Below are 24375 nucleotides of genomic sequence, written 5' to 3'. Positions count from 1 at the left end.
AGGGAAAATTATATAAAAAATTACCTCTAATCAGCACCCACTGTGGGGCTGGTGGCCTAACTTGCACCCGGACCTCTGCCAGCTAGCAGCAGGGTCAGATGACTGGGATATCCCTACAACTGACCCTAGGAACCCTAGATCGCCAGCCGTCTGTCAGGATAAAAAGGGAACTTATAAATATAATGGAAAAAATACGGATGTAATAAGGGAATCAATGACAAAACTTTAAAAAAAGATTAGATGCCAAAAAAAAAAAAAAAAAAAAACTTACAAGGCTCTCAAAGCTGGTTTGAGAGATGGTATAATCAATCCCCATGGCTAACTACATTATTGTCAGCCATCACAGGACCACTTGTTGTATTAATTCTTATCCTCATGATTGGACCATGTATCCTCAATCGAATCTCGGCTTTTGTAAGATCCCAGGTAAATGAGGTTAAGATGATGGTCCTGAGACAACGATACCAGCCGGTATCTGGCAGTGACCTTTAGGATTAAAGGTCGGCACAAGAGAAAGGGTGGAATGAAAGGGCCATTGTAAGGGAAACAAAGCCCCCCCCCCCCACTAGCTCTGCTAATTGCAGATTCAGTGGAAAATACTGCACTCTGCCCCCACACCCCATACCAGAAAAGTTAGCCCATCATGCTATGCTAACAGGATGCTTGCAGGATGACCCCTGCGGTTGCGTTTGCAAGATAAATTGCTTGGGAAGAATGCTTGCCAAATAACCCCTTGCTAGATAAGCTTGGAATTTGTTTACCTACCCAGACTCTGAGAAAGACCGTGGAGACATCTGGCGTCCAGGTGTCTGCACTGGGGTGACCCCACTCCCCTGCCCTGGTAAAACTGCCTCATAAAAGGCCTGTGAGCCTCAAACTCAGGGTCACCAGCTACTCCTTGCGCTGGTGTCCCACGAGCTCGTGTTAAAGTAAAGCTTCATTTGTGACCTGATATCGGAGTGAAGCTCTCTGTTTTGTACGCCGACCCTAACAACACCTGTAGGTAAGGGTTTTCAGCAGGCCTCAATGACTTTTTCAATCCAGAAGCAGCCGAGGAAAGCTTAGTACTGGGTTTCATGTGCATCTCGTGAAAAAGAACTCCTAAATGTGGCAAGACCAGCTCTTAGCAAATCACAAGCTCCTCCACAAGCTTTACCAAACCACAAACCTTACCAAATCAACCACTTGCCCTTTCCCTGTTAATTTGCCTCCTTGTCCCTCCCACTTCCGCCCTTTGCGGTCAAACCGACAGCCTCAGCCCCAAAGGTCCCACGTGAACGCTCCCAGGAAATCATATTTTAAATACGAGGCACATAGGGCCTGCTTTTAGATAAATCGGTGGTCAAAAGCCGCCTCCCAAGACGCCAGTCTCCTCCAGATCGCTGTCCCCGCAGAGCGATGATCCTCTGATCCTCGCCAGGCCAGCGGGGGCGGGGCCTGAGCTGAGCTCGCTGGGGACGCGCTTGCTTACGTCACTAAGCTGCGTCCAGGTTCTCGGCGGCTGCTCTGGTGCTGGCGGCGTGCCGCCGAAGGCTGTACGAGGTAGGCTCCTCTTGGCTCTCCCATGGAGGAGGCGGCGCTCACTGCAGTCCCGGATGCAGGAACTTCCCGCGGGACGTCGCCGGAGGCGGTGGCCGTGTGCGCGCAGAAGCGAGCCGCCTGCGTGGGGGTGTGAGCGGGCACCTGGGTCGGGTCCCGGAGGGAGCCGCATCGCCCGCTGGCCTGCGACTGCCCTAAGGTAGCTACTTCCTGTATGCACGCTCCAGGGCTGAGCTGTGGCCAGTCTCGGCCGTCAGAGGTCCGAGAAAGGTCCCCGGGGCGACTTTCTTTTTGGCGTGTTCGGAGGTGGACGCAGCTTCCCTAGTGATCCGCAGTGAGGAAGTCCACGGTGAGTCGGATTGCCATTCAATCCGGCGGAAGTCTGGCTGGTTGGCCCTGTCCGGTCGCGTGCTCGAGAAGTTCTGTATATCAGTTTTATTTGCCTTCATGGTTTTTAGAAGATGGTTTCAGCTTGCTATAACGTTTTGATCATGCTTGTTTTAATTCCCTAGTACTTAGTAGGGTCGATGATATCTTAGTTTTCGTGCAGTTACACAAAACGCAATGTTTTGGGTCCATGTCTCTTTCATGCCCTTGCTATAGTGTCAAGACATTTAGTTTAGGACTACGTCTTAAGTTCTGTTTCTTGAGATTCTATGTCATGTGCCCATTTGGTACTTTAAAGTTAGAAGAGGAAGTCGAAGAGCAGAGGTCTTTTCATTCCAGTCAGCTGTGGTTTTTATAGTACTTGATAAATGAAAAGAACATGGAGGCCAGTATCTTTATTTTTAAAAATATTTAGTAATTTTCAGTCATTTCACCTACTTTCATATTTCCTTTCCAGGGTGGAACTACTCTGCCATGGTTGAATACTTTACATGGGAATAAAGGATAGCATTTCCATGAAAATGAGAATGAATAAGTCATCTCTGCTTTTAAAAAGAAAGACCACATTAAACTTACATGTAAGTTAAAACTTTAATTTCTAACAGTGTTGCTAAGTTAGGTTGGAGATTGGGTTCTGTAGTATTTATAAATATGGGTTTTAAATTATTAGCCAAGGAACTGGGGAGATGGCTCAGTTGGTCAAGTGCTTACCTCTGATCACCCTCCTACGACATCCAGCAGAACACACCTGTCCAGCTAGTCTTGTTGAAGCAGTAAGCGCCAGGTTCATTGAAAGACCCCATCTGGAAAAATAAGGTGGAGATTGACGGAGGACACGATGTTTTCCACAGATGTGGTCTCACATGGGAATCCCCCCTGCCACGTGCTGGCAAGCACACACAAGAAAAATTAGCTGAATGTGAAGTTAAGGCTACTAAAAGCTTTAGATAGCGATTAAAAACCATGTAGAAGATACGCCTTAACTGAATTTTTAGAGCCAGATATGGCTCTGTACAAGTCTGTAATTCTAGCATGCAGGAGGCTGGTACAGGGGGATTTATTTTGAGATCAAAGCCAGCCTGGACTACATGAGGAGACCCTTTTGTCTTATTTTAAAAACAACAACAACAACAACAAACTCTAAAATTTTAAGGCAAGATGTAGCAGTCAGGAATAGCAGAGTCAGTTTCCTGAGTGACCCTCTCCCGAGTGCCTGCATTGTGAGGGATGTTTTCTGTGGCTGTAAAGTAGAAGTGCTATCTTCTGATAATTGTGTAAAGGAATTGTTAGTAGCCATAAGAAAAAACAGTTCCGCTTGTTTTTGAAGATATAAAATGATTTACACATGACTAATTGGAATAGAAAATACAAAATAAGCTTATGACTTATTTTATCGATGTATGTCGTGATATACACAAGAACTTCTCTGTAGAGGGACACGGTGATGATGGTGGGGTAAATGAGAGAATTAGGTCAAAGGATGCAAAGTAACAGGAGAATAAGTTGTGAAATTTAATGTATAACATGAAAATTATAGTTAATAAAAATTGTATTAGATTTTTAAAAGTCCCTACTTGATAAACTAGAAAGAGTACTTCTGTATTGTAGATCTAAGCATGTATTTTAGATTAAAACATGCCCAGCTATAGCATTTTGTATTTACTCAATTGTATTAATTTTGTGTAAATAAATTTATAAAGTTAACATTTGTATAAAGTTCTATGATGACTGTAGGTAAAAGTAACTTGTGGTCTGGCAGAAAAATAAATGGATTGCAGGTGTGTTTTCTGTCTTTTGGCTTTGTGTCTTGCTTATAGGGGCTCCCACATGGTCTGACACATAATGTTATTCTACTATGGTAGCCCACCTAACTTTGCTCACTTAGGATCAACCAGAATAGTCTCTCCTTTCTCAGAAAACAGCATATCTGCTCTTATATCAGAGCTTGCATTTGTATTGCTGATTTGTTCTTTTTCTATCCCTTTCAAGTCTGCTCAGTGTTACCTCATCAAGTTGTCTTCTCTTAGCTCTTTAGCCCCCATAATGTGCTTTTTTTCCCACCACATCACTTACCACTTTGTGATGTCCTTTTATTTATTGTTTTACCCTGCCTCCTCCTGAGATGTAACTGTCATGAAAATGAGTTTTGGTCAGTTTTTTCCCTGTTCATAAATACATTATGTACTCAGAACATCTTTGTTTAAGTAAATGTGTTAGGCAAGCCACAGTGAAGGAGGTTAGGTTCTATAAAAGTAATATTAATATAGGTTAGAAAATCCAGAATGGTACAGTCTGAAGACTAGGGGATTCATAAACCATGGTAATTGATTTGGCTTCTGGAATTCAGGCAGTGCTTGCTTATAGGAGCACTTTTTGATTGGGCCCTTTGCAGTGTAGGCAGAGTAAGTAAACAGAAGTTAAGTTAGAGTGGCAGTACCCTGGCCTTGGAGAGAGCACAAGGTATGTGAAACATAGTTTTAGGAAATAAGATTTAAGAATTAGATTGGGAAAAATGAAGGGTTTTAGTTACTGGGTTAGAAAATGAAGACTGGTAAATAGTGGGTAATCATTCTGAGGTGTTTTTTATTTTATTTTATTGCCCCTGTTATCCGTGCACTACACCCTAACTCCTAAGTTTTTAAGCAGGAGAATAAGATTGGCAAAGATGTTTTCTAGTCCAGTTGACAGCATTGTATGGTTTAAATTGGACTAGGGCCATGAGACATGGAGGTGCAGAGCTGATACCAGACCTGCCCTACGGGTGGAATACCTATTTTGTCCATTTTGGTTGCTAAGGGTGGTGACAGCATTGTCAGAGTAGGAGGAGGAAAACATGGGGTGAGAAGGTAACTACACGGAACTCTGGGGAGCTGTCAACCTGTTGTGACTGGGGCATCCACTGGGAAAAGGGGAGAACTAAGGATGGACTGGGATTGAGCCCTGGGTCTGCTGCAACCTGCTGGTGCATGACGCATTAGTGAATGTCTGCTGTTTCCTCATTTCTGGCCTCTTCCACATATCTTCTCAAGCCCTTACGGAAAAGAAATAGGAAAAAATGCCAACTTTAAAACAGTATATATATACTTGAGTTGGTGTTATTCTTAAGTTTGCTAATTTTGGTGATGGAGTTTCCTGTTTGTCATTTTGTAAAGTAAGTCTCAATGAGCTGGGCAGTATTGGTGCACGCCTTTAATCTCAGCACTCAGGAGGCAGAGGAAGGTGGATCTCTGTGGGTTCGAGGGAGCCTGGTCTACGGAGCATGTTCCAGGACAGGCTCCAAAGCTACAGAGAGACCCTATCTTGAGAAACCAAAAAAAAAAAAGAAAGTCTCAATGTAGGCTTTTTGTGTATATATTAGAATATTACCATACCCACCTCCTGTTCCTTAAAATACATGTTCTCTGTAGTATAAGTGAAAGCAGATCAAGTTTATTAGATTTTTCAAGATGTATTTTACTTTGCAAATACTTGTATTTAGTGGAAGTTTAAAAGTTTGTATTTAATGGAAGTTTAAAAATGTGCTTAAGAATTGAATTTAGCCTGGCATGATGGTGCATGCTTTTAATTCCAGCACTTGGGAGGCAGAGGTAGAGTTTGAGATGAGCCTAGTCTATATAGCAAGTTTCAGGACAGTCACAGCTAGATAGAGAGACTTTGTCTCAAAACAAAACAAGATTTGAATTTATTGGAGTAGGTGTGGTGGTGTACTGCTTTAATCCCAGCACTGGGAGGTGGAGGCAGGTAGATTTCTGTGAGTCTAAGGCCAGCCTGGTTTACAAATCCAGTTCTAGGCCAGTCAGGGCCATACATTGAAGCCCTGTGTCAACAAACAAAAATTGAATTTATTATTTTTCACCTTTTTTTTTTGGTTTTTCGAGACAGGGTTTCTCTGTGTAGCTTTGTGCCTTTCCTGGAACTCACTTTGTAGACCAGGCTGGCCTCCAACTCATAAAGATCCACCTGGCCTCCTGAGTGTTGGGATTAAAGGCGTGCGCCACCACCGTCCAGCTATTTTTCATTTTCTACTGTTTGGTCCTCGAACATGGGAACCTTTGATTGAGGGTTCCCTGGGCTTTTGAACTCCAGTGCCTAGCACATAAATAACTGCTCAGTATATTTACTAAACAATCTCATATGTACATGATAGTAACAGTTGGGGGCCATTCTGTTTGAGGCCTCCTGAGAAACAGACAGGGTAGGTTCCCCATCATCTTTTGCTTGGAAATCTAGTTGAAGTTAAATTTAGCAAATTTGCTTTTCCCTTTCTACCCAGGCTGCACACAGGCTGATGAGCCTTACTCTCAGCCCTGAAATGTACCAAATATGCTCTGTGTATGTGGGTACACATGTGGAAGCTTGAGGAAGGTGTTGGGTGTCCTGCTTTGTTAATTGCTATCTCACTCAACCTGTAGCTGTGCTGGCAACAAACAAGCCTGAGCAATCCTCTGTTTCTCTGGCTTCTTCCTATTCCCAGGACTGGCATTATAGGTACTGATGAGGACATACCCAGCTTTTTGAAACATGGGTACTGGGGGTTGAATTTGGGTCCTCTTATTTGCTGAACCATCTTTCATACCCCCTATGTTTTCTTGTTCAGCTCTCTGTAAGCTGGACCCTGTCTTACATATGTCTGTGGCATGTGCTTTCAGCTGTGGTTTACCTTCAGTTACAGAGAGTAGGAACAGAGTACTTAATACCAGACCACAGACTGGCAAAGCGACTCATTTCTTCTGGGGTAGTCACACATATGTCCTATTATTAAACTGTAAGGCCAAATGAGATCATTCATTTTCATAGGTTAGTGGCTGGTGGCTGCCTTAGAATCTGAAGACAAGCCTCCCCCTCCTCTCCCAATGGTATATTTCCAGAAGTAAACAAACTGAAAAGGCAACCTTAATTCTAGAAAGTCATTCAAACCAAATTTGCTGTCACAAATGAGTGCTTTTGTGGATAACCACCATAGATAACCAAAGTAATTGCCTTTAAGGAACTTTGTGAGTTTGAAGATGAAGAGTTTATCTTCTGGGGTCGGAGGCTTGGCTCAGTGGTTAAGAGCACTTGTTGCTCTTACAGAGGCCCAGCACTCACAGCCATCTGTGATCTGAAGCTCCTGTCTCAGGAGACCTGGTACCCTCTCCGAGGGCACCAGCAACACACATGCATACATACATGTAGGCAAAACACTTAAACATAAAATAATTATTTAAATAATTTTTTAAAGTTTGTCTTCAAAAACAGAACAGTATTGAGAATTTTTTAAAACCACGTGTACATGATTGAGTCAACTTGCCCCCAAAGCCCTCTTACTTTCTATGTTTGGTTAGTAGAAAAGAAAAGGGGCCAGGCGGTGGTGGTGCACACCTGTCATCCCAGCACTCAGGAGGCAGGGGCAGGTGGATCTCTGAGTTTGAGGCCAGCCTGGTCTTACAGAGCTAGTCCAGGACAGGCTCCAAAGCAAACAGTATCATGAAACTTGTGAAGGAAATTCATATGTAAGGCATAATAAAAATAGGAGCAATTAACTTTTGTTGCTCTTAGGATAAAATGAATGACTTTCTGGAATTAAGGTTGCCTTTTCAGTTTGTTTACTTCTGGAAATATACCAGTTGGGAGAGGAGGGGGAGGCTTGTCTTCAGCCACCAGCCACTAAACTATCAAAATGAATGATCTCATTTGGACTTAAAATGCATTATTTTAATCACCGCTTTACCTTATTGGTTGCAGGGTTGACCATGGCACTAGGCATATAAAGTAGTTTCTTAGTTTCCTGTACTCAAACCAGAGAAAGAGCACACTGCATACAGCATGCGGGGTCTCTTGGGTGTGATAGTCATAATAAAGAACTGTGGGAGGCAGGCTTTTTAATTAGAGAAGTACCTTGTTCCTGAGAGAGATGTGACTGCGTGAGTTGATAATTTCTTAGGCTGGCAGAGCAGTGAAGCTCACTACATGGTGTAAACTAAACTGCCTGGCTGCTGTGATAAAGGTGGTTTAGCTCTGCAGTATGGAGGGGAGTCTGTGGTGAGACAGTCAAAGTTCTCCATTATATCAGGTGTCAGTCAAGGCAGCACATAATATTAGTGTTGTTTTTGTTTGTTTCATACCATGCTGCCTAGTTTTATGTCATCTTGGTACAAGCTAGCATCATTTTGGAAGAGGGTACCTCAAATGAGAAAGTGCCCTTACTAGATTGGTCAGTGGGTCAGCTGCTAGCGAGTATTCTTGATCAGTGGCTGATGTGGGAGTGCCTGGCTCATTGGGGGCCGTGCACCCCTGGGGCTGGTGGTCATGTGAGAAAGCAGGCTGAGTAAGCTAGTTAGCACTCCTCCAGGCTTCTTAAGTCCTTGCTCTGCCTTGAGTTCCTGCCCTGACTTTGTTTGGTGATGGACTATGATGTGGATCTATAAGTGAAATAAACTGTTTCCTTCCCAGGATCCTTTTGGCTCTAATGTTTTATCACAGCATGAGAAACCCTAACTAAGATTGTGTATGTGTATATATCTATCTTATATTCTGATCGTTTCTCCCCCCTCCTTCCACTCCCCCTAGATCCCCCAACTTCATGTTTTCATTTTCTCTCTCCCTCTTTTAAAAACAACAAAAAACAAAATAAAAAGAAAATTAGTAAGGGAAAAAAAATAAACCAAAAAGCACACAGAAAGCATGGAGTCTGTTTTGCATTGGCTGACTTCTGGAGTGTGGTTGATATACCCAGTGTCACTCCATTGGAGAAAACTGATGTTCCCTTTTTTTTGAGCTGAGGACCGAACCCAGGGCCTTGGGCTTGCTAGGCAAGCACTCTACCACTGAGCTAAATCCCCAACCTGTTCCCTTTCTTAATAGGTACCAGTTATAAATTGCTCTTGGTGGGGGAATGGGACTTGGTGTCCACTTTCTCTTCTCAGTGCTGAGATTTTGTCTGGTTTGAACTTGAAGTCTGTGTGTGCTGTCACAGTCTCTGTGAATTCATGTTAGTATCAGCCTTGTTATGTCTAAAGATGCTATTTCCTTGGAGTTGTCCATCACTAATGCGTCTTAAAAATTTTTGTGCCTCCTCTTCTGAGCCTAGGTGCTAGCTAAGTGTAACAGCTGCGGGGTGCTCGGGGCAGTTCTTCCGCAAGTAAGCGGTGAGTCACAAAAGGACGTCTTATTTTTGAGACAAGGTCTCACTATCCCAGGCTCATCTCAGACTTGCAGTGCTGTTGATCTTTTAAGTACACATTAGTTTTGTAGAATAATGGACTTAATTAGAACTTTTCTATGCAGAAATGTACTTTATTTTATACCCCTGTCTCCTCTCTTGTCTATCACCCTTCCCAATGTTCTTGTCAAATAATCCTGTCTCCTTTCATGTCATGTTTTTTATCATCACTAACTTCGTTAGTATGTGCGTTAATAGGCGTCATTATTATCACATTTTCATGTAAGTACATTATACTTTACTCATATTCTTACTCTGTCATCGTCTGTAGTCATCCCTCTCCTTACCTTTTGATCCCTCCCGCCCCCAATAATTCTGTCTTCATCCCACACCCACAAACACAGATTCCACATATAAGAGAAAATATGACATCTTTTTTTCTCTTATTACCCTCTTTTGCTCCCTATTCCCTTGTCTTCATTTTTTCTCCAAGTAGAAAGTGTGTGTGTGTGTGTGTGTGTGTGTGTGTGTGTATGTGATCTATATTGCACATAAAAAATTAAATATTTGTCATTATGAGCCTAGTTTGTTTAGCTTAACAGTGATTTCCAGCTTCATCCATCATTTTCCCTGCAAATGATGTGATTTTGTTCTCTATGTCTGAATAAAAGCCCAGGTGTGTAGGACACATTTTTCTCTGTTCATCCATTTGATAGGCATTGGCTGTTGGTATTTTTTGACTTGTGAACAGTGCTGTAATAAACATGTATGTGAAGATAATTTTGCATTCTGGCAGTTTCTTCAGGGAAGGCCCGTAAATAGTGTCGTTAGATTTTATATACTCTTTTTTAGCTTTTGGAAGTACTTTCATACAGATACAAACAGGCTGTTCTAGTTTGCATTTCCATGAATATGTTTTCCTTATTGCCTGCACCCTCCCCCACATTTGTTTTCTTGATGGCCATTCTGGCTGGGTTCAGATGGAATCTCAGTGCAGTTTTGATTGGTGTTTTCCTGATGGCTAAGGATGTCAAACATTTTTTTTTTTTTGTCTATTGGTCACTTGTGCTTAAGAGTGTGTGTGTGTGTCGTGTCTGTCTGTCTGACTATGTGTGTGTGTGTTTATGTCTGTGTGTATATTTGTGTGTGTGTGTGTGTGTCTGTCTGTGTGTGTGGTGTATTTGGGGTCTGTGAATGTATTCTTTGATGTATATATGGAAATTAGAGGACAACCTCAGCTGTGAGTCTTCACTTTCCTCCTTGTTATGAGACAGGAGTGTGTGATAGTTAGGTTTTTACTTACCTTTTTCCCAGACTCACGTCCAGTGTTATTACTTCCTAGCTTACTTTGATATTTTTCAGTTCTCAAGCTTATAGGCTCTCACAGTTTGGTTCCATGTTACAGTGCTGATTGAGATGATGAAGCTATTTATTAGCTATTAATGCCCACTCCAGAATAGGCAGCTTTATTATTATTTTTTTTAGGGTCAGTTAACATTCATTCTATTCATCTGTATTGATCTAAAAAACGTGAAGCATACTTTGTAGCTGCCAGAAAGCTGTGGACTTCAAAGGCCAATAATTTGCCTAGGATCTTAGGTGACTTGCTCATAAACAAGTAAACCAAGCATGTAGACGGTGATAGGAATAGTGTCAGCAGAAGTCCTTTTAAGAAGTCCATCTTGTCCACAAGCCCTACTTCCTCCCTCCCTGCATGTATTTCCGTCTCTAACTGGTGGTTACAGTCAGACAGAGCATGAGGAAATTACATGTAAACTTAAGGTACGAGTGTTTGGGCATATGAAGAGAGCAGTACCTTAGGTTGTCTAGCTTATTTCTTTTCTTACATGTACCTGTTGTAATTAGAGCCTGACAGTCTCCCAACTGTTCATCTAGGAGCTGCAGAGGGACGACTAGAAATCCCTTGACAGAGCCGTCCTGGAAATGTTTTGTATAGATGGCTGCTCTCATGAATGTTATACTGATGCTGCTGTCTGACCTGTTTCTCCTTCACCTGATGGACATTACCTTAGACTATTGGGGCAGCTTTGCTTCTGGGACTTGGTAGTGATTTCTGCCCTGAGATTCCTGCAACTTTTCATCATTGAAGGTGTGTTTTAAAACCTTTCATGTGGCCAGGTGATGGTGTCGCATGTCTGTAATCTCAGCACTTGGAAAGCAGAGTCAGGTGGATCTCTGTGAGTTCTAGGCCAGCCTGGTCTAAGTTTCTGCATGTAAATCTTTATTTTTCAGAAGTTAGATGAGAACTGGGTATGGTGGCTCACCCTTACCTTGTGATCCAAATATTTGAAATGCTAAGACAGGAGCTTTAATGCAAGTTTGAGGACAGCCTGGGATACAGAAAAAGAGCCTCAAAAATAATAATAAAAAAAAATTAAAGTTTTGAAAAAATAGAATAAATAAGTAAAAATCATGTTGGTGGATTTTATTTGGTTTTGTGCAGAACTGGGGATCAAATCTAGGGCTTTACCACTAAGCCATATCCTCAGCTCCCATATTGGAAATTTTATTTACTGTACAAAGTCTGGTGAAGTGTTTAATTTAGTTGTCTTAGGGGGCATATAGGAGTAAACATGATTATGCTCACAAATTGAGTCAGCTGTGATAATTCTGTATGTTTCCTTGTGTTGTGATCAGTGGGCTCAGTGAGATATGCTCTTCACAAGGTTTATTAGTCAAAATTCTCTAAAAGAACAGAACTGATAAAAAGAATATATGTAATATATTATATTTATATGTAATATAAAAAGGGGATTAAAATTTTTTTTAGATTTATTATTTTTTGTGGGGGTGAGTATTTTGCCTGTATGTATGTGTACTGCATGTGCTTCTGTACCCATGGAAGTCAGAAGAGAGTGGCTGATGATTGTGAGTCACCACGAGTGCTTAGAACCGATCCTGGGTCCTCTGCAAGAGAACCTCTCAATTTGAGAGGGAGAGTGGCATGGAAGGGACTGGAGGGAAAAAGGAAGTTCAGAGAAATGATACAGTTATATTTTAGTTAAAAATATATATTAAGAGAAAAAAAAAAACCAACACAGCTGGTTCTAATACCAGTGAAGGAATGCCAACACCCAGATACTTGAACATGCCAAGAGTGAAGGCAAGCAGCCAAAAACCACTTTCCTTCTTCCATGTTCTTTTATCTAGGCTGCACCTTATGATGTCACCCATATTTAGGGTGGGTCTTCCTGCTTCAAATAGTCTGATCAAGGACATAAGTCTCTTATAGGAGAGCCTGGAAGCTTGCATTTACTTGATTCTAGATGCAGTAAAGTTGACAACCAAGATTAGCTATTGCACATGGTGATGGCAGGGTATAAAGAATAATCAAAGTGTGTGGAACTTGAGGTCCATATGTAAAACTGGCAACCTGCCACATAATTTTCTCTCCAGAGCAGGCCTGGTAGCCTCAAATCTGTGAGATGAGAAGTATCTCATGGAAGTGTATAGGAGTCATAATGAACCTCCACTGGTCTTTCCCTTTGTTTGGAGTGCTACTAACTCAGTGTGGGGATGTTCATTGATGCTATAGTGCTGTCTGCCTCCCCGTTGAAGACTAAAGGGTGCCATTTTTGTTTTGTATGTATGTTTGCATGAGTATGTCTGTTGCTGGGGAATCAAACCTAAAGCTTTGTGCATGTTAGGCATGTGCTTGGCCATTGGCTACGTAGCCAAAAAAAGCTGTTACCATTTTATGCAGCATACATCTAATAAACACTGTTTGAACAGAGACGTTATGGGGTCAAGTATGGTGGCATTGATCTGTAAACTTGTCCTCTGAGGCAAGAGCATTTTTACTTCAAGTCCAACCTGGGTTACATTAGTCTGGGATTCCAGAAGGTGGAAGAAAGTATGTTTTCCTTCCCCTCTGCTTTGTAAACTTTAGTTTTTACATTAGTGAAGTTCATGAGTTGGCTCATTTGGAAAATAAATGTACCATCTATTGTAAACCTATGCTTATTGTTAGAGCTGTGGAGTGAGCCTTCTGGTGCCATGGTCCTGATGTTCTCTAACGACTAACAATATTACACTCCATATCTCAGTAGGTATCTTTGTTAAGATTGTCATTCTTAGCTAACAAAATAGTGCGAAAACTGCCTCTTTTCAGCCTGTTTCCAGATAGGCTAAATAGGTTAGTATAAACCTACTGTACCCATACAGTTTCCTTCTCCTTGCCTCTCTAGAGTCTCCCTATGTTGTCTAAGCTGGCCTCGAACTCCAGTTCCTCATGCTTCTGCCTCCTGAGTGCTAGGATTATAGGCATGTATTACCACACCTAGCCCCAGGGATATATGCATGAGAAAAATTTTAGTTTCTCTATGTGAATTTTTCAATAAGGATGCTTGGGAAGTTGATAAGTATGTTGATAACCTAGATTTATGTATGGTTATGTTTAATTTTTTTGTTCTTTTCCTAACAGCAAAATTATATTATGGAATATCAACTAAAGGTTGGAAGTAGTTAAAATAATTCAAAGCTAGAGTTTATAAAATTAATCCAAACTTGACTTTGTATTACAGTCCAGTCTCTTGCCATAATAAGAAGAAACATAATTAAGTTAGTGCTAAGTTTAGATTAGTATATGTGTTTCTAATCAATAACAGTAAATAAAGATTTTTCCTTTATGAGGACAAAAATGAAGTAAATATTTGAATTTTATGTGAGCTGTCTTAATCATTTTGTGACAATCTCACTTTATTTCAGATCATTTAGATTTGAAGACTAAATCATCCTGCCTCCAGTACAAGCAGTTTCTGTGATCAATGTCACTCACAGGAACTTAAGTAACAAACGAAATGAGCCTGGGGCGTGGAAAATATGACTTTTATATTGGTCTGGGATTGGCTATGACCTCCAGCATTTTCATTGGAGGGAGTTTCATTTTGAAAAAAAAAGGCCTTCTGCGACTTGCCAGAAAAGGCTCCATGAGAGCAGGTAAGTTATGTCCTATAGTTATCAGAAGTACATACATACTCACACACTAAGTTGCATTGTGTATAGAAGCACTGTCTTCATGCTTTGTGAATATATTGGGACATTTGAACTGTTTGGGATTTCTGAATGTTTATTAGATAATCAGATACCAGTTTTGTAATGAGAAAAATAAGTTGTCAAAAGTAATTATCTGTTCACTTCTATAGTTACTGTCAAAATAGGAACAGGACCAGTGCCAAATTAGAGTTTAAATTTCATTATGTCTGCTCAGGAGGAAATAGGATCTATGAAGAGAGCCAGGCTTTTGTTGAAGACTGGGATATTTTGTACATGATAGTAGAATGTCTGACTTCTGCCTTAGATGGTTTTCTTGATGATTTCAAATTGCATGAAGAAAAGAATGGCCCTGCCTGGCTTGAGTACTTAACTAATTGACGTGAATGATGTAGGTTGTTTCCCCTCAAATTGCTGATATGTTACAAGACCTTTTGGGAATACTCAGTGTAAGTAAACTTTAGTGCTATCTCAGATCTAATTCAGCAATGTTAAAACATAAAACAGAAGTCTCTTAGTACTTAATGGACAAAGGAGAAAACATTAGCATCTCAGCTTTTGTCTATAGTCCTTCAACCTTGGTCCTAAGGCATCTCCTGTTTTTATTCCTAAAGTATAGGCTTGTAAAATCCATTGACTTTGTTTTTTATGGACAGTGGCTGAAGTACCATTGCTTTGATTTAGTTTGGTCAAGTGGAAAACCAAGGGAAAAGTAGACTGTCTCCTGGCAGTCTGGATTATGAGCAGTCCTCAGTCCTTGTATAGTGCTCTCTCAAGTGGGGCTGCATCCAGACTCACTCCTTTGAAGCTGAGCGACTCCTGTAACCCCTTCCTTCCCAGAAAGCTTCTTAGTCTAGTTCAAGCTCTTCTGGAACTTACTCTATAACACAGGCTGGCTATCAACTTGTAGTTGTCTTGCTTGAAACAGAATTCTAAGTGCTGGGATTGCACTACTATGTCTGGCTGTGTTACTTTTTGTTGGTTCATTTTCCTTATTTATTAAAACTGCCGTTTAAACTACAAGGTTTAGGTTTGTTCAAGAGTATAGTACTAATGTAAACATTTTGAAGATTTCTCATGAACCTCATATCTTTTCTAAGGCAATCATGAAATGTTAAGAAATCTTATAATCAGACATTTTTAAATCTGTGATTACTTAATAGTTGTTACAGGTTTTACAAGAGAATGATAATCTTCCAAAGAAATGAAATATTTCTTTATTCACAGGTCAAGGTGGCCATGCATATCTTAAAGAATGGTTGTGGTGGGCTGGACTGCTGTCAAGTATGTATAGAGAACATTTCAAGTAAACATTATAGCTACATGTTAAAATATATATGTTGTTATAGCTCATATTAGTAAATTTTAAAACATATCTTTTATAAGTTAAATTCAAAATAGATTTAAGCCTGTAAAAAATAACTCAGTTAATTGCTTGTTTATTTTGAATAAGATCTTAAAAAAACTAATCTGATTAAAACATTTTTGATATTAAAAACATTTACAGGATAAGTAGGTTAAAAAGTGTGTGTGTGTTGGGGTAGGGAGGAGTAGAATACTTGCCTAGTATGTAAAACACCCAAGATTTTGATTCCCCTGCAAAAAAGGAAAAAAAAAATTTGTAAGTGGAAGTTAATAGGAACAAAAAAAATCTGATTTTTAGTTCTTTTCCTTTATTAGCTCTCAGTCTAAATTAGAAAGGAGGTATCTATTTAATATGACTGTTCATGTTTATTTTGGTGAAGAGGATAGAATGATGGCTCAGTAGTTAAGAGCACTTTTTCTTATTGGGGACCTGAACTCGAGTCCCAGCATCCATATGGTTGGTCACAGTCATCCATTACTCCAGTTCCACGGTATCTAACACACTTTTCTGACCTCCATGGGTACCAAGCACACTCATGGTGCACATACATACATTCAGGTAAAACTCTCAGACACAAAATCTTTTAAAAATGTGAAATAAATTGTCCTTCAGACACCTGAGACTTGAATATTCAACAGGTGCTTATCTGTTGATCATCTCTTGTGTGCCAGGCATTGTTCTTGGTGCTGAAGACATACTAGTAAGAGGGGAAACACCCCCCCCCAAAAAAAAAAAAAAACCTATTGACAAGCAGCTTACATTTTAAATGAGGCAGAGAGTAAGCAGGAATAGTAGGTTAAAAGAGGTGTGTGTGTGTGTGTGTGTGTGTGTGTGTGTGTGTAGGGAAGGTGCAAAGCTAGAAGGGGGTATGAACTGGAGAGTAGATAGACCACGAAGGACAAACCTTACTGAAAAGATAGTATTTGAGTAATAGACAATTGAAAGTGTGAGGGATCTGGCCATGTGAGGAAAGGACATTTGAAATGCAGGAAATAGTAACTACAGACTTTGCTGAGGACTGTGATGACCTTGTGAATGTGATAGCCTTCTCTATGATGCCCCCAGTTGTTCTTGCCTTCTGGTATTCACACTTTTGGGTAATCCTCTCTTACATGGAATTAGTGCTGGCCCAGTATGATCACAGAATCCAGGAAAGTCATGATGTATGACTTCCAAGACTACATCATAAATGGAATTGCAGCTTTTCTCTTTTTTCTTGGATTACTTGTTTTTGGGGAAGCCAGTTACTGTGTTGTGAAGACATGCAAACTATCTTTAGTGAGATCATTGAACAATAGCCAGTCCTGTCAGTGTGCCACCTTGGAATATGGCTCTAGCCTTCAGAGACTGCAAGCCTTGGTTTACATCTAAAACAAGTTCTTAAAAGATCCTGACCAGTTTGTAAAGTCTGGGCCAATGAGCCATGTCAGTAAACTGTTATTTTTATACTGGTAAAATTAGTGATTTGCTCTCTAGCACTAGAATATTAAAACCCCAGGAAGCATTAAAGAAAGGTCAGCAGAAGTAAGGGAGTGAGAGCAATAGAGGCAGTAGGAGATAGGTTCAGAGAAACAAGGGCCTTCCTCAAGTCATGTTGGGCTTTTTGGGTCACAGAAAGGATTTTTATTTTGTTAGGTGGAAAGCCATTGGAGGTCCTGAGCAAAAGGTGTGATATCATTTCTCTGATTGAGAACTGGTCTCAAAAAAGCAATTAAAATAAAACAACAACAAAGTACTTCCCCACCACTACTAGCAAAAAGCAGCCAAACAGAAAGCAGTATTAAATATTAAAGCACATAGTAAAAGTGTACTGGATACATGAATCAACATTTTCACTGAAAACAAGTTACAAAGTTGGAGGAAAATAAACCTCCTTCAAAAGAACTGAAGAGCTGATGTGATAGTGAAGAATAGCCTTTGTTTCAAGAATGATAAAAGCTCTAGAGGCGGCACTCTAGAGCAGTGGTTCTCAGCCTTCCTAACGCTGTGACCATTTAATACAGTTCCTCATGTCATAGTGACCCCAACCATACAATTATTGTCAATGCTACTTCATAACTAATTTTGCTACTGTTATGAATCTTGTGTAAATATTTGATATGTGACCCCAAAGGGGTCATGACCTACAGGTTGAGAACTGGTGCTCTAGAGGAAGTAGGTAAGAGATAGTGGACCTCTGAATTGGACTAACAAGGATTAGCCTTTGGTTGCCAGAAATGGGAACTATAGCATGTTCTGGGCTGAACTCTGAAAGGCTCTGTCTTAGAGTGAGATAGACTGTATACTAGCTGGATAACTTCTTGCTTTGTCCTGAATTGCTAGTGCCTGTGCACCTGGCAGAAAGCAAAAATTCTCTGTTGAAAATAGATCCTCAGGCCCTTAATGTCTCTGGTTGGGGTTTTTAAAAGGATCCAGTAAAGACTTGTGAAATTTACCTTTATATCAGTATCTGCTTCTTTTAATTATGTTACCCTAGTTTACAAATATCTTTATTACCTTTAAGCATAAATTATATTTTTTTAAAATTAAAACTAGATTTGTTTCTTGAGTTGGGTACCAGATATTGGCAAAATACAGCACTAATACATATATGAGAGACGATAAGGAAGTTATTGAACAACATAGTTGAAATATGTAGGTATTGCATAAAATGTAGGTATATTCAAATTAGTCAACTATATTCCTGTCTGAGAGGTGTTTTGTTCATCTGTGCAGTGGGAGCTGGTGAAGTGGCCAACTTTGCTGCGTATGCGTTTGCTCCGGCCACACTGGTGACTCCACTAGGCGCTCTCAGTGTCCTTGTAAGGTAAGAGTCTACATTTGACATGCAGATATGGTATTTTAGTCTATATAATACTAAAGTGCTATCTGATTCTGTGTCAGTACACTTGAACAACCTTGAGAACTTTTTTTTTTTTCAAGACAGGGTTTCTCTGTGTAGTTTTGGTGCCTGTCCTGGATCTCATTCTGTAGACCAGGCTGGACTCGAACTCACAGAGAGCCACCTGGCTCTGCCTCCCAAGTGCTGGGATTAAAGGCGTGAGCCACCACCGCCCGGCAAGAACTTTTTAATACTCTGTTGTAATGTTTTCTCAAAGTTACCACTTTGCATAGTTAGTGATTTGTGGGACAGAAATCACTTTATGCTTCGGCTTGTATTCAGGACCAGCATGTTAGTGATTTCCACTTTAGAAAATTCCAAGTTGCACTTGCCTAACATTTACCATTCAGTATACACATGCTGTGGTACCAGATAGGCTTCATTTATTATAGAATGTCAAGTCTCGGGGGAGGTGGTATGCCTCTAGTCAAAGGTACTTGTTTTGCGAGGCCGACCTAAAGCTTGTCCTGTTTTGTTATTGTAGTGATTAGTCCAAAAGCTAAGCCTGTTTGAAGTCGGGGTTCTTACTACTATTTTGGAAGTTGAGAACTTTAACACCCTTGCTAATAAATTATATGTAAAATAAGATTATTTTATGTTTTTATTATTAGCTTTCCTTGTATTATACGATGATCTTGTTTATTCTGTACTTTCTTTTTAGGTTTGGGAAAAACTAAGTTATAAAAACTTGTAATTTATAGGCAAACTAATAATTAAATGTTCCCAGTCCATAGTTTCCTGACTCTCTATTTCCAGGCAACTTAGGATGATTATAGGCAAATCGTACACAATTAAATCAACACATAAGGGCTGGCAAGATGGCTCAGCAGGTAAAAGGCACTGGCTGCCAAGTTTGCTGATTAGTTTGATCCCCAGGACCCACATTGTGCAAAGGAAAGAGCCTACTTGTGCGGTTGTCTTCTCAGCTCCACACGAGAGAGGCAGCGAGCCAGGGGCAGGGGCCATAAATAAATGTAATTTTAAAATGAAGGCAAACAGTAGTAGATTGAAGTTTGGTAAACGTGAAGCATTGGTTTAGAAATAGATTTTTTAATACATAAATTTAGCTCTATATTGCATATTTCATGGTCTTATAGTAAAAAGATGGTAAATACACAGTTTAAATGTATGTGAAGCAGGTGATTAATTCTGTTCTAGGAGTTTTAGGACAAAGGTTTTGATGGTCCTAGACGAGATTCTGTGGCTCATACCAAAATGCCAGTCTGAGAGAGAAGCCATAGAGATGGCAGGACAGGAACTGTATAGTCCGCTTACTATGCTGGAAAGACAAGGGGGCAGGCAGTGTCTTTATTACTGTCTTCTGGGGTACTGACAGGAGCTCCCAGTTGATACAGAGGGAGCCAGAGTATGCACAGTCCAGCAGTCTCAATCAGTCTGGTCAGGCTAATTGATTAGGAGGGTCCTTGTCACTGTAAGCGATTGCTTTTGCTTAGAGGCAGTTCAGCTATAACCATGGTTATTGATCAGACTTGCTCCTTCAATCTAAGATGATTGCAGGATATACTAACTGAGCAAAGGAGACAAGTGCAAAATGGGGGCAGAGCCCACATTTTTACTACTAGTTGGATGCTCATAAATCCAGTGAAGAGTCCAGAGCTTTCTAGCAGAGCAACCTTGAAGTCCTTGTTACAGTTTTCTGATTGAATGTACATTTTCTTTGTTGAAAAGCAAGAAGTATTTTTGTTTGAGCTCAGTAATCTGCATTGCAACTCTGTTGATTTTTATTTTTTTTAAGTGAGAAAAAAAGTTAAATGTTCAACCTTTTATTCTTCCTTTTAGTGCCATTCTGTCGTCGTACTTCCTAAATGAAAGACTTAATCTTCATGGGAAAATTGGGTGTTTGCTAAGTATTCTAGGGTCTACAGTTATGGTCATTCATGCTCCAAAGGAAGAGGAGATTGAGACCTTAACTGAAATGTCACAGAAGTTAGGTGATCCAGGTAAGAAAAGCTTCATCAGTGTTACTAAACTTGACATTTTATCCGGTTTCCTTGACTGTAGTCATCATACATTTCATCATACTGTCCTCACAATAAAACTTTTCTTAAACATTATGATTACTTCCTTTTATTTCTACAGGGTCTCACTTTATAGCCCAGGCTGGCCACCAACTCATGGTCCCTGCCCATGGCTCAAAGTCCTGGAATTTTAGATGTGCCTCACTGTACCCAGTTTTCTTGTATATCTTGAAATTTGCCTCAACTGATAGTTATCTTACTTGCTTAGTTATAACTTGCTTAGTTATTCCTGTGAAATTATCAGTTCCTCTTAGAGGTCTTATTGTCTGGTTCTACTCCAGCACATTAGGCAGCCTGGGTAGACTTTGAACCAGTTGTCCTGTTCTCTCACCTTTATACTGCTCCACAGTGGGTGTGAGTGTTCTGTGCTACTGAGTCACATTCCAATGCAACATGTATAATCCAACCTTTCTTTTGCGGGGGGTGGGGAGGACAGGGTCTCAACTCTGGTTTGCCTAGAATTCTATATACACTAAGATGACCTCAAACTCAGAGATCTGCCTATCTCTGCCTTCCAAGGGCTGGGGTTAAAGGCGTGTGCCTTCAGTTTTCTCAGATGTGCTGTATTATTTGAGTTATCTTATACTTTCTGACACACTCAGAAATATCTCTGATAAAGTATTTCTATTGCTATCTTTCTTTCCTTGTCTCCTTCCGTCTGCTTTAAATATCCTTTATTTATGGAGTGTGAAGCAGAGTAGCTTTCCTTAGTCTTAGTTTATTTCTACCTCTTTCTTCCTTTCTCTCTTTTTGACACAAGGTCTCATGTAGTGTAGGCCAGCTGCAGCTTATGCTATAGCTAAAGATAATCATGAATTCCTCATGGTTCTGCTTCCTCTGCTAGGGTTACTGGTATATGCTCACACCCCTTTGCCCCTTTTCATCTTAAAATGCAAAAGGTCATTTGTGTGCTCTCTGCAGTGGAGTATGGATCACGGAGAATTCTGCCTGGCCCACTTGGTTGTACTGTTGGCAGATAGTGCTGTATACCTCTTCTCCGTACTCATACAGGACCTCAGCAGGTTTTAGGTTCTCTTAATTTAAGACTTGCTACTTATTCTAATACTTGCCCTGTTTTCACGTGTGTCCCTTTGATGGGAGAGAACTCATAACTCCAGAGTTTTGTAGATGAAAATGTTGACTATTCCATGGCACTTCCTGAACTTAATCTCCACTGGCTTTTCCTTCCCTGCCCTGATTATCTTTTCCCCTTGCTTTGTGATTTAGAATACCTAAGTAGGCATAAGATACTACTTTAAAAATGTTAGTGGTATAACTTTTTTAAGCTCTGAAGCATGTTTTAATTTTACACCATGTATTTTTAAGTGGTAAAATATTAAACTCAGGGCTTTGAACTGCTAGGCAAGCATTCTGCCCCCAGCCCTCCAGTGTGTACTTCTGTTGTATTTGTATAGGTGTGATTGTGCTAGAGGAGCAAGAGAAAGCTAATTTTTGTTTTGGGTGACAAGTCACCACCTGAGAATTATTTTCTTGGAGTTACATGTTACCTTTCTTTGTTGTGAATATGAGTTACCTTCCATTAGTAACTTGCAAATTTCATAAAGTACATTTCAAAATTAACTCAACTAGGAATCAATTTTATAGGCAAGATAAATCTGAGGATACAGTATTGGGAGATAACATATACCTTTCCTATTGAGTTTGTTTTATATGTGCATTCTGATTCAATCTAACTTTTCTTTGCTTCCTCTAGGTTTTGTGGTGTTTGCAACATTTGTGGTCATTGTGGCCTTGATATTCATCTTTGTGGTGGGACCTCGACACGGACAGACAAACATTCTTGTGTATATAACAATCTGCTCTGTGATTGGAGCATTTTCAGTCTCCTGTGTGAAGGGTTTGGGCATCACCATCAAAGAGTTGTTGGCTGGAAAGCCTGTTCTGCAGCATCCCCTGGCCTGGATTCTGCTGCTCAGCCTTGTGGTCTGTGTGAGCACACAAATCAATTACCTAAACCGGGCTCTGGACATTTTCAACACTTCCATTGTGACTCCAATATATTACGTGTTCTTTACAACTTCAGTTTTGACTTGTTCAGCTATTCTTTTTAAAGAATGGCAAGATATGCCTGTTGATGATGTCATTGGGACTCTGAGTGGCTTCTTCACAATCATTGTGGGGATATTTTTGTTGCATGCCTTTAAAGATGTCAGTTTTAGTCTAGCAAGTCTGCCTGTATCTTTCCGGAAAGACGAAAAAGCAGTGAATGGCAATCTTTCTAATATGTATGAAGTTCTTAATAATAACGAAGAAGGTTTACCCTGTGGAATTGAACACACTGGTGAAAATATCTCCCGTAGAAATGGAAATCTGACATCTTTTTAAGGATCTGATTGAAAACTTAACCTATAATTCTGTTATAGTGGTTTTTGAGTATCAGAATGTATCTGAAAAAATTGTCCTCGAATAATGTCCTCTGAAGACAATCTTTTTTAAGTTTTCACTAATTTGGATCAGGAAATTACTTTTCTTATATTTAAACAATGGTAGCTCACTAAAATGACCTCAGTATATGGATAATTTCTAATAACATTGTATTACTGTAAAAGTATTTTACATTTTTATTCATTCTCCAGAAATCTAAATGCACTAATGACAATTTTAAGCCTATAAAAATGTTTTATTTTTTTCATTCGTGATGAACATTAAAATGTACATTTGTGATCTCATCCCATCAATCCCTCACCATACTAAGACTTTTGGATTATAAATATATGTGTGTGTGATTCCAAGAAAATAATTCTCAGGTGGTGATTTGTCACCCAGACATCTGGTTTCCCATGCGATTTGATGGCCTCGGTACTTCCTGTGTCTGTAGTGACTAGAGCTCTGTCGTCCTGTCGTGAGCTCTTCGTCCTCTCAGTATGTGGTCACAGTGGACTGTATTGTCTGTCTGCCCTTATAACAACTCTGGGATGTCAAAGACGACTCACATGGTTTCTTAAATATTGAAACTCATGCTTGGATAAAATAACAAATTGGAACGAAGTCCTTATTCTGATTCCAAATGCTTAGATTTAAAATGTTTGTAAAATACGGTCTTTTTTATTTTGCTTAAGAGTTTAAACCTTATACATTTTGGTTGGAAACTGTTAAGAATGTTCATAGAAAAATGAGAACAAGTACAAAAAAGGTAGGCCGGTGTAAGGAGCACGCTCTAGCTTCAGGCCTGCCTACTTCTTAGTCATGCATTGGCCAAACAAACAAACAAACAAAAATCAGCCTCCTTCTCCAGCCTGCCCCCACTGACAGGAAGAACTCAAGTTTGGGCCTGCGCTTGTTTTCTGTTCCTCTCCATGATTGCATAGCGGCTTAGTATCTTTGTAGAGGGGGTGGGATAGCTTTGTTTTATTCTTTTCCAGGGGTAGGGTAGAGGGGGTGGGATAGCTTTGTTTTATTCTTGGCACTCTGAAGAGCTCTTGCCTTTTTTTCTCTGCTGCCACCCTCTATGTAACTCCTTTGTGGCCGTACTGGGTGTTAGTGACAGGACCCTAGTATATTCTATACAAATGTTCTGACACTGAACTCCATTTCCAGCCTTCCTGTGTAACTCCAATACCAGAGATAATAGTTTTTTCCCATAGATAGATACACTGTATGTCTGTTTATGTACTGTATGTCTTATTTTGCACATGTAAAAAAGCCAATGTTCATTCCCTTGAGGATGAAAAGTTTCCTCATTGAGAATGAGTGTGTTGTACATAATCTTGTACACAAGGATTTTATTTGGGCTATCACTTGATAATATAGTCATTAATTTTTAAAATCTACACTTCATAGGGTGAGTACAGATGCCATTACGACTTCATATCAACAAAAATATTTTAGGTAACTTTTTGATAATAGGCTTGTTAAAGATGTAACTCAGGTTTACAGTAAGCAGAATAGTACCTATGTTTTATTTTCTGTGTAAAATAAAGCTCAATGCTTTTGGACTTTGGTGTTTCCCAGCCCCATGATGTTTTTCTTTGTATAAGAGTTTTTAAGA

General features: G+C 40.0%; 1 protein-coding gene across 4 annotated transcripts; it reads left to right on the top strand.

Moving 5' to 3' along the window:
- The first annotated feature begins 1486 nt into the window (after positions 1-1486).
- On the top strand, positions 1487-24322 carry Nipa2 (NIPA magnesium transporter 2). 4 transcript variants are annotated; one of them, XM_036183654.1, is made up of 8 exons: positions 1549-1888; positions 2384-2504; positions 10964-11177; positions 13796-14026; positions 15308-15364; positions 18162-18252; positions 20128-20288; positions 22081-24322. In XM_036183654.1, the coding sequence occupies exons 4-8, from the start codon at positions 13888-13890 to the stop codon at positions 22710-22712; spliced, it is 1080 nt and encodes a 359-aa protein (XP_036039547.1). In that variant the 5' UTR covers positions 1549-1888; positions 2384-2504; positions 10964-11177; positions 13796-13887; the 3' UTR covers positions 22713-24322. The 4 variants fall into 4 exon arrangements, with proteins under 4 accessions (XP_036039564.1, XP_036039547.1, XP_036039554.1 ...); XM_036183671.1 differs by lacking the exons at positions 1549-1888; positions 10964-11177 and adding an exon at positions 1487-1542; XM_036183661.1 differs by lacking the exon at positions 10964-11177 and having other exon boundaries at positions 1549-1738.
- Positions 24323-24375: the final 53 nt, after the last annotated feature.

The sequence above is a fragment of the Onychomys torridus genome, chromosome 1 (assembly GCF_903995425.1).
Source record: "Onychomys torridus chromosome 1, mOncTor1.1, whole genome shotgun sequence".
In the NCBI taxonomy this organism is placed as follows: domain Eukaryota; kingdom Metazoa; phylum Chordata; class Mammalia; order Rodentia; family Cricetidae; genus Onychomys; species Onychomys torridus.
This window is presented reverse-complemented; position numbering and strand designations above follow the sequence as displayed.